Source organism: Quercus suber, unplaced genomic scaffold (assembly GCF_002906115.3).
Source record: "Quercus suber isolate HL8 unplaced genomic scaffold, Cork oak 2.0 scaffold_56, whole genome shotgun sequence".
In the NCBI taxonomy this organism is placed as follows: Eukaryota; Viridiplantae; Streptophyta; class Magnoliopsida; order Fagales; family Fagaceae; genus Quercus; species Quercus suber.
This window is the reverse complement of record NW_027069521.1, coordinates 1,471,350-1,488,355: the sequence shown is the minus strand read 5'-3', so window position 1 is coordinate 1,488,355 and position 17,006 is coordinate 1,471,350. Positions and strand designations below refer to the sequence as shown.

Below are 17,006 nucleotides of genomic sequence, written 5' to 3'. Positions count from 1 at the left end.
TCGAGGAGCTATCGAGCAGGTGTCGAGATTTAATGAATTTGCACTTCAGCTTGTTTTTCTTGGACAGACTTGATGACTTCAATACTTGATCTTGAAACCTTGTTTCTCGAAGTATTAAAAACACCTAGAACTACCCAATTACAAGTAGAGTGCGTTTTATTAAAGGATTAGCCAATTTATATAAATGAATGACATATGTTCTTAACAAGTGAAACACATATGTCTTAACAAGAGGAATGGGAAACATGCTCCTGGCACGTTCAAGTAGAGTGCGTTTTATTAAAGGATTAGCCAATTTATATAAATGAATGACATATGTTCTTAACAAGTGAAACACATATGTCTTAACAAGAGGAATGGGAAACATGCTCCTGGCACGTTCTTCATGTTCTTTCAAAAAAAAGGAAAAAAAAAATAATTTAACTAATTTCTTTTCTTTTAAAAAAAAAAATAATTATGTTAGAAATTTTTATATTATTTTTATCCGATGTGGCTTTTTTAAAAAAATTAAATTGCTGACGTGGCATTTTTAAAAATGCAAATATTTTTTTAATATTATTTTAATAGACACGTCAGCATTTACTGTTGAACCGTTTGCCACGTAGGATATTTTTGTTAAATGAGTAACGATAGGGACTAAAATGAGAAGCGTTTTTCAAGATAGGGACTAAAAGTGATAAAAATAAAATGTATGGACTAAAATGATAATCACCTAAAAATGTAGAAACTAAAATGTGATTTTCGCCTTTATTTTTTTGAGAAATACCAACTACCTAGCTTGTTTATGTGCCAGGCTGCCAGCCCCTCTTCATTTAGAGCTTGCATTGGATTGCAATACACTATAGTTAAAAACAGTCATATAAAACGTGTTGCAAAAAATAAAATAAAAAACAATCATTTAAAACGAAATGCTACAGCATGCGCATAATTTTTATTTTTTATTTTTTTATATATTCTAGAAATCGTTTTATGATCAACAATTAACGATGCAGTGATATCGAGGGGTTTGGCATTTGGGGCCTATATTAATTAGCTAAATTGACATCTTGATGCAGTTCCAAAGAAAGAGCGAAAGGGTTGGAGGTGATTGTGGAATTGCTGTCTTGGAAGTTAATATAGAGCTAAATACACACAAGTGGCAATCTCTCAACCTGTGAGTTTCTAAATTTTAGGGAAGGGCTACATTAGCTATACAAGTTCCAGCAATAACACCAAAAAGCTTGCCGGGTAACCGGTTCATCAACTCTATTTGGTCCCTAAACAGAAGATATTTTGGAGGTGTTGCTGCTATTTTCTAACTAGAGTATCTGCATTGCAACATTTTCTTTCTGGGAACTTGGCCACGTCTCTTAGTTTCTTTCAATGGCAATGTACTAGCGCGTAAAGATATTGTTGCACCTGGTGATTTTTCTTCACTAGCTATTTCAATTTTCTTTTTCTTTGTTGTTCACCCAAGTCTTAGTTTCGATTAGTCATCTGTGCTCTTGAATGTCAGAAACTATCTAAAGTGTAAATTGGTGGGTGATTAAAGTTTCGAACATCATCCTCTGCCCAAAAAAGAAAAAAGGAAAAAAAAGAAAAAGCACTGGAGTTAGAGATGGCGACTGGATTATTTAGTGCAGCACCATTGTTTTCCCGTTGCAATTTAAGCAGAATCCAGGTAATCATGAATATATATGGTTCTCTTTTGTCAACTTCATATTTTCTGTTGCACGCAATTTTATTTGTTTTTATAACGTATGGAAACTCACTAAAGAAGAGCGAGCCATGTAGACATGTTGCACATAAATTTTTTTAATGTTGAAACCTTTACACATCGTAGTAGGATAAATCCCACAAAAGATGAGCATTTGAACGCTGAACTCAAGACAGATGCAGAACTTGCTTAACTATTACAAATTGAATTTTACTTCACTTTATGACACTTGAGGGCCCGTTTGGTACGTGTATTTAAATAACAGCTTTCAGTTTTTTTAAAAATACGTGTCGGTGAAAAAGTATATGAAAATACATGTAATGTTATTTAAAAACTGAAAACATGTGTTTAAACTTGCGTACCAAATGGAGCTTGAGCATGTCAAAATGTGCTTCACTTCATGATGTCTGTGAGCATGAATTTTCTTCACACTTCCCGGATCATGGCCAAAACATATCTCACCTTACTTAGTCAGTACATCTAGTATAAGGTAAAAAGAATTTTTTAAAAACAAAATGATTAAAAGAAATGGAAATCTAAGAAAAACTATTTATGCCACCTCCTGCGTGTTCCTAGTTTCAGCTTGTTTAATAAAGATAGCAACCTAAAGTATGGAAAGATTTTCTTGGGGTACAGAGAAATTGATTAAGCAGATCAAGAATCACTTTGTTTGCAAAATCATAAATCCTTGAAATACTTGATAACCTATAAGAGTTCTTGCAATCACTGTACTATTGATTGAAAAAGCTTTTCTTGTAACAGTCAGTAGATTTCGTGAAAACAGAGAAAACTTTGACAATGTGAAATCAAATTTGTGAGAGTTACATAAGAATACATTGAAAAATACTAGATGCATAAATTATCATTTGAAAAAAAGAAATGTTTGTTCCTGCAGGCAACAAGCTTAGATGTATCCAACACCACAAAAGATGTGGTAGAAACGATGATAGACAGTTCAAGCGTGTGCAGACAAAATTTAATGCTGATGATAGAGCTCCGGAAGAAGATACTAACCTTTAGAGACATCATTGACCTTCCTCCTTGTGAGTGTTCAAGCTCCATTTATGAGGTATTCAACTTTTTACTTGAGCAGTACGCCATTACCAGAAAAGACATTTATCTGAAATTGCATTTCATTTATTTTATCTTGTTTTTATCTTCTGGCAGTTGTTGATGGGAACAATAGAGGATCTCCATAATCTGTACCCTAACGTTGTTCCCTGCAATCTGAATTCAGAAAAGAAAGGAACTTCAATAAATCAGGTTCACTTACCAAGACCATAAATTACTCAAAGACACTTAGCAATTATTATTCCTGATTGCATGAATCTATAAACTAATAAAAACAACTTACACAGGGATTGGCCCAATTTTATAATGCTTTGAGATGCATTGGAGATTCATGGGAAAAGAACCACAAGTGGATAACCAATGCCGGGGATGAGACCAAAGACAGCTTGGAGAACATCAGTTTGGAGCAACTTGGTAGGATAACTTAATTTCTGTGAAAACTAGTGTCAGAAAATGTAGAAACTCTCTTATTGGAAACTGATAAGTTTATTGTATTGAAGGTGGACTTGTGCAGGCAAAGCTCAATTCCATGACTAACATAGCAAAAAAAATGTTTGATGTGATGGAAGAAGACGAGGACAATAATGGAAGGTTACAAGAATCCACAATTGGGGATGGTTTACATAAATCCTATTCACAAAACAGAAGCTACTGCCCTTCCCCAGATAGCCCAACTTCAATTCCTCCTGAGATGACCTATGCTATCAAACTTGGTAACTTTGATAATGTCTCCAGCTCCCGACCTCTTCTTTTGCCTCTCAGACTTCAGGCAGTAGGGAGTTTGATGTCCACTGACATGAAGAGTCTCTCATTCAAATTGTCCCCTAGTGTATCAGCTCAAGGTTCCAGCCCCATTGAAGGGAAAAACAAGGCTGCCATTGACCATAATTCAGAAATGAAAGAAGTTGTTGAAGAATCACCAGAAAGAGAAAGTCATGAGAGCCCAAATAATTCCAAAGAAACAAACACTTCGCAAGATATTTCAAATATTATGCCCAAAGCAAGAAGGTCAATAGCAGTAACACCACCAACCCCTCCATCAACACCACATTACAATGCACCTCCAACTTTTCCATCACCACCAGCTAGTCCATCTGTAAATCCTTCTGCAACCCCACCTCCACCACCAAATATTATGCCCAAAGCAAAGTCAGCAGCAGTAACCCCCCCAACCCCACCATCAACACCACATTACAATGCACCTCCAACTTTTCCGTCACCACCAGCCAGTCCATCTGTAAATCCTTCTGCAACCCCACCTCCACCACTACCACCCATTCCACCTTCTAAAGGATCTGTGCCAATGCCACCACCTCCCATGCCATTGACAAAGGGAGCCACAGCACCACCTCCTCCACCACCCGGTGTCATCAAGGCCTTACGCCCAAAGAAGGCAACTACCAAACTTAAGAGATCAACCCATATGGGCAACATGTATCGGGTTCTGAAAGGAAAGGTTGAAGGCTCAAGTTTAAAGGACAAACTTACAAGGGGGAGTAAAACTCAGGTAGGAGGTTCTGCTGGGGGACAAAAGGGAATGGCTGATGCACTAGCAGAGATGACAAAAAGGTCTTCTTTCCACAACCCCAGACTACAAATGCAGCCTGGTCCATTGGTAGTAGTTATAGACCAGACAAAAAAGATTAGTCTCTTTCCTGCCACTAATTTCCTTCTTTATTTTCTTAGGTCAGCATATTTTCAACAAATTGAAGAAGATGTTCAGAAGCATGCAAAAGCAATTGTGGAAGTTAAAATTGCACTTAATTCCTTTCAAACAAAGGACATGGCTGACCTTATTAAATTCCACAAATATGTAGAACAAAATTTGGAGAAATTGACTGATGAGACCCAGGTTAGTTCTCATTTCATATAGTTCAATCTATTAATCCTGTTCCATCTTGGTTATTTGAAACTAAAGCCCGCTATTTCTTGTAATGCAGGTGCTAGCAAGGTTTGAAGGTTTTCCCATGAAGAAGCTCGAATCATTGAGGATTGCAGCCGCACTATACATAAAATTGGATGGAATAGTTACTACACTGCAGAACTGGAAAATAATGTTTCCTTTGAACCAGCTTCTTGACAAGGTTGAATCATATTTCACTAAGGTAAACTCTTAGGACTAAGGATGAACCAAAATTTTACTCGAGGCACTTTCTTCACGTACCTGATAAATTTATTGCAAACAGATCAAGGGGGAAGTGGATGCATTAGAAAGAACCAAAGATGAAGAGTCCAAGCGGCTGCAGAGTCACAATATTCATTTTGACTTTAATATTTTGGTGCAAATTAAAGAATCTATGGTTGATGTTTCTTCAAGCTGCATAGAGTTAGCACTTAAGGTAAAATGTTCAACTTATTAGTTATTACTTAGGTTATCAAATTTATAAGTTAAATATTAGTTTGTATATGATATTTTGGCTTTTGCTATAGGAAAGGAGAGATGCAAATTCAACTGCCAAGGCAGAAAATAGATCCAAAACTGAAAATAAGGGGGAAGTGGATGCATTAGAAAGAACCAAAGATGAAGAGTCCAAGCGGCTGCAGAGTCACAATATTCATTTTGACTTTAATATTTTGGTGCAAATTAAAGAATCTATGGTTGATGTTTCTTCAAGCTGCATAGAGTTAGCACTTAAGGTAAAATGTTCAACTTATTAGTTATTACTTAGGTTATCAAATTTATAAGTTAAATATTAGTTTGTATATGATATTTTGGCTTTTGCTATAGGAAAGGAGAGATGCAAATTCAACTGCCAAGGCAGAAAATAGATCCAAAACTGAAAATCAAGCGAAGGCACATTTAAAGATGCTCTGGAGGGTTTTCCAACTTGCATTTCGGGTCTACAGCTTTGCAGGTGGACAAGATGATCGGGCAGACATGCTGACCCGGGAATTAGCAAAAGAAATAGAAGCTGATCCACGACGGGAGTGATGAAAATATAATCACCCTCAAACAACAATACAATACAATACCCCAGACTGAGCAATGTGATTTGCATAATCAGAACCAGTTTTGGGTAATAGTAGCAAGCATAATATTGCGGCCTGCAGGTACTACTTTTCTTTGGGCACACATGACACAACCGATCAAAATGTAGTGTGCCATTGTATTGTAACAGTTTAATGTTACAACTTATAAGAGCGAGACTTGTTAATATAAGAGTTTTTAGCGTGGAATAAATGGAGCTGAATAAGCTTATTTGACTTCCATTACTTCATACTTGCCTCTCTCTCTCTATTGATGCACAGGAAACTGTCTTAGATATAACACAATGAAAACAAAGCAGAATCAGCAGGGAATCAATGGAGAATAATAGAGATTTAGTGACTGCATCCATAAATGCGGACTACAGAGACTAGATCATTATTTATGTGCAATGAACCTATGACCCAGTGGTTGAATAAAAATTATACACTACCACTTCTAGCTTATGGATTGGAAAGACCAAGCCAAACCCAGTGACTTATATAAATTGTCAGTAAAATGTAACCCATGAATTTATTTATTTTAAAAATAAATACAAAAAAAAAAAAATTATTTGAAATAGCATGAATAATTATTAAAGCAATCAGAAGGTTATTTGCAACAGGGTAATAATTATTCATACGAATTTTCTTCTTTATTTATTTGTTTGTTTGTTTGTTTTGGTCTGAGTCACGGAATCTTCAGCTATGGTTAAAAAAATAAAAAATGCTTAAGTATCTCCAAGTATGTTCATTGGATTTATGGTCCAGCCCACATCTCCTAGGAAGGGCACATCTATATTCAGAGTGAATGAAGGTTTTTACATTAAATTCCTTGAGAGAATATATCAGGCAGTTCTTTCTCTTTGATGGAAAAGTGTTATATGTAAATTAATTTTTGTGTACGTTCTAATTTATACCTTGGCTTAGTAATTTTAGTGATAATATTGTTTGGGGATTGATTAAATATTTATTGATTGATTTTTCTTATGACCCAACATTTTGAAGGCTTGGACTACCTATGACCAATTTTTTTGTTTGTTTGTGAGAATGAGACATTATAATATGATTTGTAACATAGTCATATTGAATATGTTAATATTACAATATGGGTTGTTATACACAATGATGATTTATTATTAATATTAAGAGTAGTGTTTATTACACACTTTGTTTCACACAACCAAACACATACGTAAGCTGCCATGATTTTTTTTTAACCTATAGCGTTTGCTCTTAATAATAGCTCTTTATTATCATATTAAGATATTAATCGGTTTTTAATGTAAGCTAGAATTGAATTTCAAATTTCTTATTCAATCATTAGAGAGTTTAGCAATCAAATTAATTGGAACCCACAATTTATCATAATTTAAATTCAAATTGTGTGTGTATGGTAACTACAGTTGTGTATAATAAATTTTGGCTTAATATTAATATGCTTGATGTTAAAAGGTACATTTGGTTTATCACCATGTAACTGCTCCATATTTGGGATACTATTCTGATTCTTATATGATCGGTTGGTCTTTTCATAGATAGAGTTAGTGATTTACACACTTCTCTAATGCTTAGGGAAAATTTTCATCCTACTGGTGGATAACCCCTACTCCTAACCTACCTAAAATTCCAAAATACAAGTAGTTGATCAAAACTAAGAAAACTTAAACTGTATTTACATTATAAAGGTAACCCCTTGTTATAGCCATTTTTTTTTTAATGATTAATTTGTTATAGCCAATTATTCCATAATTATCAGTAGGACATCATTGAACGATAAGATAAAAATAACTGGTCGCTTGCCAACATCATGTATTATGTATAGAGTCTGGTGAGACGAGGATATTGTACTTGTACCTACGTAAACATTTCTCGGCTTCCTAGCATATTTAATTGGGATTTCCATTTTTTTTTTCTTCGCTGATATCAAAACTTTGTTAGAAATATAGGTATCATAGTTTGCATACACATAACATATAGGTATCATAGTTTCCGCTACTATGGTATTATGATTAATTTTCAATATCCAAGATTGCTACTAGGGTACTACGAGTCTACCATTCGCATAAGCATAGCAACCACCAGAAGTGCTACTTCAGAACTTTCACACACACAAGCACACAGTGACACAGCCACACACCTTTCAATTAACTATGCTTGCTCCTTATAAACAAATGGGCGATAATTGGGTCGTTGTGCAATAATGATTACACATTCTCTTATGTTTCTCATGAATGAAACATTATAAAATTCAGTAAGTCACTTTTGTTTTTTGAAAAAGTTGATGTTTACAACAAAAATTTAGGACTTGGCTTAAGACCTCCACCACAAAAAAAAATTTACCTCTAAAAAAAAAAAAGCCCGTCTCCATTGTGAAAGACCCAAAATTTTATAAAAAAATATGAATTTTTTTAAATGGTTGTGCACTTTTTTATTTTATTTTATTTTTTATATTATTGATGCTAGGGATACTGCCTTTTTTAATAGGCTTACAAATTGACATATCACCAATTACAAAAATGTAATTTTTTTGGGTAAAAAACAAAAAAGTAATTCAAGCATTCATTAATTATGTTATTAGAATTCATCAAACACATTTATTGTCACATCATGTTGTGAATATTTTGAATTACTTTTAGCACTTTTTTTTTTTTTTTTTTCCAACAAGACTTTCAAAGTATGAGACTAATAAAAACCTAAACCAATTGAAACCCTAAAATACTTTTAAAAAAAAAAGTTGCATATGTGTTAAATCATCAATGATGATTAATCAACCCTAATAGTTTGAGACTTTTTTTTTTGGGTAAACTAATCTCCTACAAAGCCACACACCAAATAATATTTAGCTCTTTCTCTTAAAAATTAGATTACAAATTTACTTAACTATATATCATCATCATCATATATATATATATATATTTGGAGAGAGTTTCAACCTATAACGTTCGCTCTTAATGATAACTCTTTATTATCAGACCAAAACACTAATAAGTTTTTCAATCATTCGAGACTTTACCAGTTGAGCTAATCAGAACCCACTGTATCATCATATATTCAACTATGATATTTAATTCTCTATAGAAAATTAACCTTAGTTTTAATTAGTATTATTCATTATATTATGTATTTAATGCATCAAGTTAACCTCAATTTGATTAATATTAAATTATTTTTAATTAATATTTATATATAAAAGGCCCCAAAGAAATCTTTCATCTTAAGTACTGGGCCAATTCTAATTTTAGGCAATAAATTGTTATTGGTTGTAACTAGTGGGTGTCTAATTCAAATTAGAACCAATCACAAGTTCACAAGAATCACAACTAGTCACTTAAGATTTATTGAAAATTATTGTTGTTAACAAAACTATAGACTTGTTTCTTTGGCCATTCTCAATAGAACTTGTTTTTAAACTGTAATCTGCTAAGTTTTCCAATTCCCTGAATGCTTTTCTTTTTATTTTGCTAACCTTCAATAGTATTTTATTAAAAAACATCAGAGCAGAGGGGAAGTCTGTCTTACAGAAAATTTTTAGGTAGTTTCAAAGTATAGTAAAATGATACTCCTTCTTCTCACATTCATAATTAACCTCACCATGAATTTAACAAGGAAAGAGCACAATTCTTTATTATCCGAGAATATATAAGAATTAACCCTCCCTTACATACTTCAAGTTACTCCACTGGCAGACTACCCGTAAGAAAAGACATAAAGCAATGGGTCCTAAGAGCAAGAGCTAGCTTGTACGCCTCAGCAAATTTAGCCAATTTATATAAATGAATGACATATGTTCTTAACAAGTGAAACACATATGTCTTAACAAGAGGAATGGGAAACATGCTCCTGGCACGTTCAAGTAGAGTGCGTTTTATTAAAGGATTAGCCAATTTATATAAATGAATGACATATGTTCTTAACAAGTGAAACACATATGTCTTAACAAGAGGAATGGGAAACATGCTCCTGGCACGTTCAAGTAGAGTGCGTTTTATTAAAGGATTAGCCAATTTATATAAATGAATGACATATGTTCTTAACAAGTGAAACACATATGTCTTAACAAGAGGAATGGGAAACATGCTCCTGGCACGTTCAAGTAGAGTGCGTTTTATTAAAGGATTAGCCAATTTATATAAATGAATGACATATGTTCTTAACAAGTGAAACACATATGTCTTAACAAGAGGAATGGGAAACATGCTCCTGGCACGTTCAAGTAGAGTGCGTTTTATTAAAGGATTAGCCAATTTATATAAATGAATGACATATGTTCTTAACAAGTGAAACACATATGTCTTAACAAGAGGAATGGGAAACATGCTCCTGGCACGTTCAAGTAGAGTGCGTTTTATTAAAGGATTAGCCAATTTATATAAATGAATGACATATGTTCTTAACAAGTGAAACACATATGTCTTAACAAGAGGAATGGGAAACATGCTCCTGGCACGTTCTTCATGTTCTTTCAAAAAAAAGGAAAAAAAAAATAATTTAACTAATTTCTTTTCTTTTAAAAAAAAAAATAATTATGTTAGAAATTTTTATATTATTTTTATCCGATGTGGCTTTTTTAAAAAAATTAAATTGCTGACGTGGCATTTTTAAAAATGCAAATATTTTTTTAATATTATTTTAATAGACACGTCAGCATTTACTGTTGAACCGTTTGCCACGTAGGATATTTTTGTTAAATGAGTAACGATAGGGACTAAAATGAGAAGCGTTTTTCAAGATAGGGACTAAAAGTGATAAAAATAAAATGTATGGACTAAAATGATAATCACCTAAAAATGTAGAAACTAAAATGTGATTTTCGCCTTTATTTTTTTGAGAAATACCAACTACCTAGCTTGTTTATGTGCCAGGCTGCCAGCCCCTCTTCATTTAGAGCTTGCATTGGATTGCAATACACTATAGTTAAAAACAGTCATATAAAACGTGTTGCAAAAAATAAAATAAAAAACAATCATTTAAAACGAAATGCTACAGCATGCGCATAATTTTTATTTTTTATTTTTTTATATATTCTAGAAATCGTTTTATGATCAACAATTAACGATGCAGTGATATCGAGGGGTTTGGCATTTGGGGCCTATATTAATTAGCTAAATTGACATCTTGATGCAGTTCCAAAGAAAGAGCGAAAGGGTTGGAGGTGACTGTGGAATTGCTGTCTTGGAAGTTAATATAGAGCTAAATACACACAAGTGGCAATCTCTCAACCTGTGAGTTTCTAAATTTTAGGGAAAGGCTACATTAGCTATACAAGTTCCAGCAATAACACCAAAAAGCTTGCCGGGTAACCGGTTCATTAACTCTATTTGGTCCCTAAACAGAAGATATTTTGGAGGTGTTGCTGCTATTTTCTAACTAGAGTATCTGCATTGCAACATTTTCTTTCTGGGAACTTGGCCACGTCTCTTAGTTTCTTTCAATGGCAATGTACTAGCGCGTAAAGATATTGTTGCACCTGGTGATTTTTCTTCACTAGCTATTTCAATTTTCTTTTTCTTTGTTGTTCACCCAAGTCTTAGTTTCGATTAGTCATCTGTGCTCTTGAATGTCAGAAACTATCTAAAGTGTAAATTGGTGGGTGATTAAAGTTTCGAACATCATCCTCTGCCCAAAAAAGAAAAAAAGAAAAAAAAGAAAAAGCACTGGAGTTAGAGATGGCGACTGGATTATTTAGTGCAGCACCATTGTTTTCCCGTTGCAATTTAAGCAGAATCCAGGTAATCATGAATATATATGGTTCTCTTTTGTCAACTTCATATTTTCTGTTGCACGCAATTTTATTTGTTTTTATAACGTATGGAAACTCACTAAAGAAGAGCGAGCCATGTAGACATGTTGCACATAAAATTTTTTAATGTTGAAACCTTTACACATCGTAGTAGGATAAATCCCACAAAAGATGAGCATTTGAACGCTGAACTCAAGACAGATGCAGAACTTGCTTAACTATTACAAATTGAATTTTACTTCACTTTATGACACTTGAGGGCCCGTTTGGTACGTGTATTTAAATAACAGCTTTCAGTTTTTTTAGAAATACGTGTCGGTGAAAAAGTATAAGAAAATACATGTAATGTTATTTAAAAACTGAAAATATGTGTTTAAACTTGCGTACCAAATGGAGCTTGAGCATGTCAAAATGTGCTTCACTTCATGATGTCTGTGAGCATGAATTTTCTTCACACTTCCCGGATCATGGCCAAAACATATCTCACCTTACTTAGTCAGTACATCTAGTATAAGGTAAAAAGAATTTTTTAAAAACAAAATGATTAAAAGAAATGGAAATCTAAGAAAAACTATTTATGCCACCTCCTGCGTGTTCCTAGTTTCAGCTTGTTTAATAAAGATAGCAACCTAAAGTATGGAAAGATTTTCTTGGGGTACAGAGAAATTGATTAAGCAGATCAAGAATCACTTTGTTTGCAAAATCATAAATCCTTGAAATACTTGATAACCTATAAGAGTTCTTGCAATCACTGTACTATTGATTGAAAAAGCTTTTCTTGTAACAGTCAGTAGATTTCGTGAAAACAGAGAAAACTTTGACAATGTGAAATCAAATTTGTGAGAGTTACATAAGAATACATTGAAAAATACTAGATGCATAAATTATCATTTGAAAAAAAGAAATGTTTGTTCCTGCAGGCAACAAGCTTAGATGTATCCAACACCACAAAAGATGTGGTAGAAACGATGATAGACAGTTCAAGCGTGTGCAGACAAAATTTAATGCTGATGATAGAGCTCCGGAAGAAGATACTAACCTTTAGAGACATCATTGACCTTCCTCCTTGTGAGTGTTCAAGCTCCATTTATGAGGTATTCAACTTTTTACTTGAGCAGTACGCCATTACCAGAAAAGACATTTATCTGAAATTGCATTTCATTTATTTTATCTTGTTTTTATCTTCTGGCAGTTGTTGATGGGAACAATAGAGGATCTCCATAATCTGTACCCTAACGTTGTTCCCTGCAATCTGAATTCAGAAAAGAAAGGAACTTCAATAAATCAGGTTCACTTACCAAGACCATAAATTACTCAAAGACACTTAGCAATTATTATTCCTGATTGCATGAATCTATAAACTAATAAAAACAACTTACACAGGGATTGGCCCAATTTTATAATGCTTTGAGATGCATTGGAGATTCATGGGAAAAGAACCACAAGTGGATAACCAATGCCGGGGATGAGACCAAAGACAGCTTGGAGAACATCAGTTTGGAGCAACTTGGTAGGATAACTTAATTTCTGTGAAAACTAGTGTCAGAAAATGTAGAAACTCTCTTATTGGAAACTGATAAGTTTATTGTATTGAAGGTGGACTTGTGCAGGCAAAGCTCAATTCCATGACTAACATAGCAAAAAAAATGTTTGATGTGATGGAAGAAGACGAGGACAATAATGGAAGGTTACAAGAATCCACAATTGGGGATGGTTTACATAAATCCTATTCACAAAACAGAAGCTACTGCCCTTCCCCAGATAGCCCAACTTCAATTCCTCCTGAGATGACCTATGCTATCAAACTTGGTAACTTCGATAATGTCTCCAGCTCCCGACCTCTTCTTTTGCCTCTCAGACTTCAGGCAGTAGGGAGTTTGATGTCCACTGACATGAAGAGTCTCTCATTCAAATTGTCCTCTAGTGTATCAGCTCAAGGTTCCAGCCCCATTGAAGGGAAAAACAAGGCTGCCATTGACCATAATTCAGAAATGGAAGAAGTCGTTGAAGAATCACCAGAAAGAGAAAGTCATGAGAGGCCAAATAATTCCAAAGAAACAAACACTTTGCAAGATATTTCAAATATTATGCCCAAAGCAAGAAGGTCAATAGCAGTAACACCACCAACCCCTCCATCAACACCACATTACAATGCACCTCCAACTTTTCCATCACCACCAGCTAGTCCATCTGTAAATCCTTCTGCAACCCCACCTCCACCACCAAATATTATGCCCAAAGCAAAGTCAGCAGCAGTAACCCCCCCAACCCCACCATCAACACCACATTACAATGCACCTCCAACTTTTCCGTCACCACCAGCCAGTCCATCTGTAAATCCTTCTGCAACCCCACCTCCACCACTACCACCCATTCCACCTTCTAAAGGATCTGTGCCAATGCCACCACCTCCCATGCCATTGACAAAGGGAGCCACAGCACCACCTCCTCCACCACCCGGTGTCATCAAGGCCTTACGCCCAAAGAAGGCAACTACCAAACTTAAGAGATCAACCCATATGGGCAACATGTATCGGGTTCTGAAAGGAAAGGTTGAAGGCTCAAGTTTAAAGGACAAACTTACAAGGGGGAGTAAAACTCAGGTAGGAGGTTCTGCTGGGGGACAAAAGGGAATGGCTGATGCACTAGCAGAGATGACAAAAAGGTCTTCTTTCCACAACCCCAGACTACAAATGCAGCCTGGTCCATTGGTAGTAGTTATAGACCAGACAAAAAAGATTAGTCTCTTTCCTGCCACTAATTTCCTTCTTTATTTTCTTAGGTCAGCATATTTTCAACAAATTGAAGAAGATGTTCAGAAGCATGCAAAAGCAATTGTGGAAGTTAAAATTGCACTTAATTCCTTTCAAACAAAGGACATGGCTGACCTTATTAAATTCCACAAATATGTAGAACAAAATTTGGAGAAATTGACTGATGAGACCCAGGTTAGTTCTCATTTCATATAGTTCAATCTATTAATCCTGTTCCATCTTGGTTATTTGAAACTAAAGCCCGCTATTTCTTGTAATGCAGGTGCTAGCAAGGTTTGAAGGTTTTCCCATGAAGAAGCTCGAATCATTGAGGATTGCAGCCGCACTATACATAAAATTGGAAGGAATAGTTACTACACTGCAGAACTGGAAAATAATGTTTCCTTTGAACCAGCTTCTTGACAAGGTTGAATCATATTTCACTAAGGTAAACTCTTAGGACTAAGGATGAACCAAAATTTTACTTGAGGCACTTTCTTCACGTACCTGATAAATTTATTGCAAACAGATCAAGGGGGAAGTGGATGCATTAGAAAGAACCAAAGATGAAGAGTCCAAGCGGCTGCAGAGTCACAATATTCATTTTGACTTTAATATTTTGGTGCAAATTAAAGAATCTATGGTTGATGTTTCTTCAAGCTGCATAGAGTTAGCACTTAAGGTAAAATGTTCAACTTATTAGTTATTACTTAGGTTATCAAATTTATAAGTTAAATATTAGTTTGTATATGATATTTTGGCTTTTGCTATAGGAAAGGAGAGATGCAAATTCAACTGCCAAGGCAGAAAATAGATCCAAAACTGAAAACCAAGCGAAGGCACATTTAAAGATGCTCTGGAGGGTTTTCCAACTTGCATTTCGGGTCTACAGCTTTGCAGGTGGACAAGATGATCGGGCAGACATGTTGACCCGGGAATTAGCAAAAGAAATAGAAGCTGATCCACAACGGGAGTGATGTAAATATAATCACCCTCAAACAACAATACAATACAATACCCCAGACTGAGCAATGTGATTTGCATAATCAGAACCAGTTTTGGGTAATAGTAGCAAGCATAATATTGCAGCCTGCAGGTACTACTTTTCTTTGGGCACACATGACACAACCGATCAAAATGTAGTGTGCCATTGTATTGTAACAGTTTAATGTTACAACTTATAAGAGCGAGACTTGTTAATATAAGAGTTTTTAGCGTGGAATAAATGGAGCTGAATAAGCTTATTTGACTTCCATTACTTCATACTTGCCTCTCTCTCTCTCTATTGATGCACAGGAAACTGTCTTAGATATAACACAATGAAAACAAAGCAGAATCAGCAGGGAATCAATGGAGAATAATAGAGATTTAGTGACTGCATCCATAAATGCGGACTACAGAGACTAGATCATTATTTATGTGCAATGAACCTATGACCCAGTGGTTGAATAAAAATTAGGGCAAATAACACCCACCTCCCTTGAGGTTTGGAAAAATGACACTCACCCCCAAACTTAAAGGAAAAAATTTTTTTCCCCCCTTTGACATTTATTTATCTAAACTCTGTTAAATTAACGTTAAAAATGTTGTGCACTACCGTACCATTTGGTTAATAATGTATTCCCAAAATTGCCCTCAACTTATTCTCAACTTATTCCATCAAAAGTCCATATTTTTAGCTGCTTTTCTAATTTAACATTAGATGATAAAGAATAAGTTTTTGTGAGTTTGTTCATCAATCAATCAAATTGACTCTGAAAGGGGGGGGGGGGTAGGGGGGAGTGTTTTTTCCGTTCAAGTTTGGGAGTGAGTGTCATTTCTCTAAACCTCAAGGGAGGGGAGTGTTATTTGCCCTAAAAATTATACCCTACCACTTCTAGCTTATGGATTGGAAAGACCAAGCCAAACCCAGTGACTTATATAAATTGTCAGTAAAATGTAACCCATGAATTTATTTATTTTAAAAATAAATACAAAAAAAAAATTTATTTGTAATAGCATGAATAATTATTAAAGCAATCAGAAGGTTATTTGCAACAGGGTAATAATTATTCATACGAATTTTCTTCTTTATTTATTTGTTTGTTTGTTTGTTTTGGTCTGAGTCACGGAATCTTCAGCTATGGTTAAAAATATAAAAAATGCTTAAGTATCTCCAAGTATGTTCATTGGATTTATGGTCCAGCCCACATCTCCTAGGAATGGCACATCTATATTCAGAGTGAATGAAGGTTTTTACATTAAATTCCTTGAGAGAATATATCAGGCAGTTCTTTCTCTTTGATGGAAAAGTGTTATATGTAAATTAATTTTTGTGTACGTTCTAATTTATACCTTGGCTTAGTAATTTTAGTGATAATATTGTTTCGGGATTGATTAAATATTTATTGATTGATTTTTCTTATGACCCAACATTTTGAAGGCTTGGACTACCTATGACCAATTTTTTTGTTTGTTTGTGAGAATGAGACATTATAATATGATTTGTAACATAGTCATATTGAATATGTTAATATTACAATATGGGTTGTTATACACAATGATGATTTATTATTAATATTAAGAGTAGTGTTTATTACACACTTTGTTTCACACAACCAAACACATACGTAAGCTGCCATGATTTTTTTTTAATCTATAGCGTTCGCTCTTAATAACAGCTCTTTATTATCAGATTAAGATATTAATCGGTTTTTAGTGTAAGCTAAGATTGAACTCCAAATTTCTTATTCAACTATTAGAGATTTTAGCAATCAAGTTAATTGGAACCCACAATTTA

General features: G+C 34.4%; 2 protein-coding genes across 3 annotated transcripts; both read left to right on the top strand.

Moving 5' to 3' along the window:
- Window positions 1-1,013: 1,013 nt before the first annotated feature.
- On the top strand, window positions 1,014-5,699 carry LOC111998603 (uncharacterized). Its single transcript, XM_065772322.1, has 11 exons — window positions 1,014-1,401; window positions 1,496-1,660; window positions 2,592-2,765; window positions 2,864-2,959; window positions 3,055-3,181; window positions 3,268-4,336; window positions 4,454-4,619; window positions 4,708-4,872; window positions 4,954-5,106; window positions 5,198-5,404; window positions 5,496-5,699. Exons 2-11 carry the CDS (start codon window positions 1,598-1,600, stop codon window positions 5,697-5,699), a joined length of 2,424 nt encoding a protein of 807 aa, XP_065628394.1. The 5' UTR covers window positions 1,014-1,401; window positions 1,496-1,597.
- A 5,337-nt stretch (window positions 5,700-11,036) lies between these two features.
- LOC136067043 (uncharacterized) lies at window positions 11,037-15,474 on the top strand. Of its 2 annotated transcripts, XM_065772297.1 has the most exons (10): window positions 11,037-11,204; window positions 11,299-11,463; window positions 12,395-12,568; window positions 12,667-12,762; window positions 12,858-12,984; window positions 13,071-14,139; window positions 14,257-14,422; window positions 14,511-14,675; window positions 14,757-14,909; window positions 15,001-15,474. In XM_065772297.1, exons 2-10 carry the CDS (start codon window positions 11,401-11,403, stop codon window positions 15,202-15,204), a joined length of 2,217 nt encoding a protein of 738 aa, XP_065628369.1. In that variant the 5' UTR covers window positions 11,037-11,204; window positions 11,299-11,400; the 3' UTR covers window positions 15,205-15,474. The 2 variants fall into 2 exon arrangements, with proteins under 2 accessions (XP_065628369.1, XP_065628368.1); XM_065772296.1 differs by having other exon boundaries at window positions 11,037-11,463.
- The last annotated feature ends 1,532 nt before the right edge of the window (window positions 15,475-17,006 follow it).

Excerpts from the sequence above, each read along its gene's own strand:
- LOC136067043 (XM_065772297.1), top strand. The coding sequence starts at position 11,401 with ATGGCGACTGGATTATTTAGTGCAGCACCATTGTTTTCCCGTTGCAAT. Across the intron at positions 12,763-12,857 it reads AAGGAACTTCAATAAATCAG|GGATTGGCCCAATTTTATAA; the intron begins GTTCACTTACCA and ends CAACTTACACAG. Across the intron at positions 14,910-15,000 it reads GCATAGAGTTAGCACTTAAG|GAAAGGAGAGATGCAAATTC; the intron begins GTAAAATGTTCA and ends CTTTTGCTATAG.
- LOC111998603 (XM_065772322.1), top strand. The coding sequence starts at position 1,598 with ATGGCGACTGGATTATTTAGTGCAGCACCATTGTTTTCCCGTTGCAAT. Across the intron at positions 4,337-4,453 it reads CTAGCAGAGATGACAAAAAG|GTCAGCATATTTTCAACAAA; the intron begins GTCTTCTTTCCA and ends TTATTTTCTTAG. Across the intron at positions 4,873-4,953 it reads TTGAATCATATTTCACTAAG|ATCAAGGGGGAAGTGGATGC; the intron begins GTAAACTCTTAG and ends TATTGCAAACAG.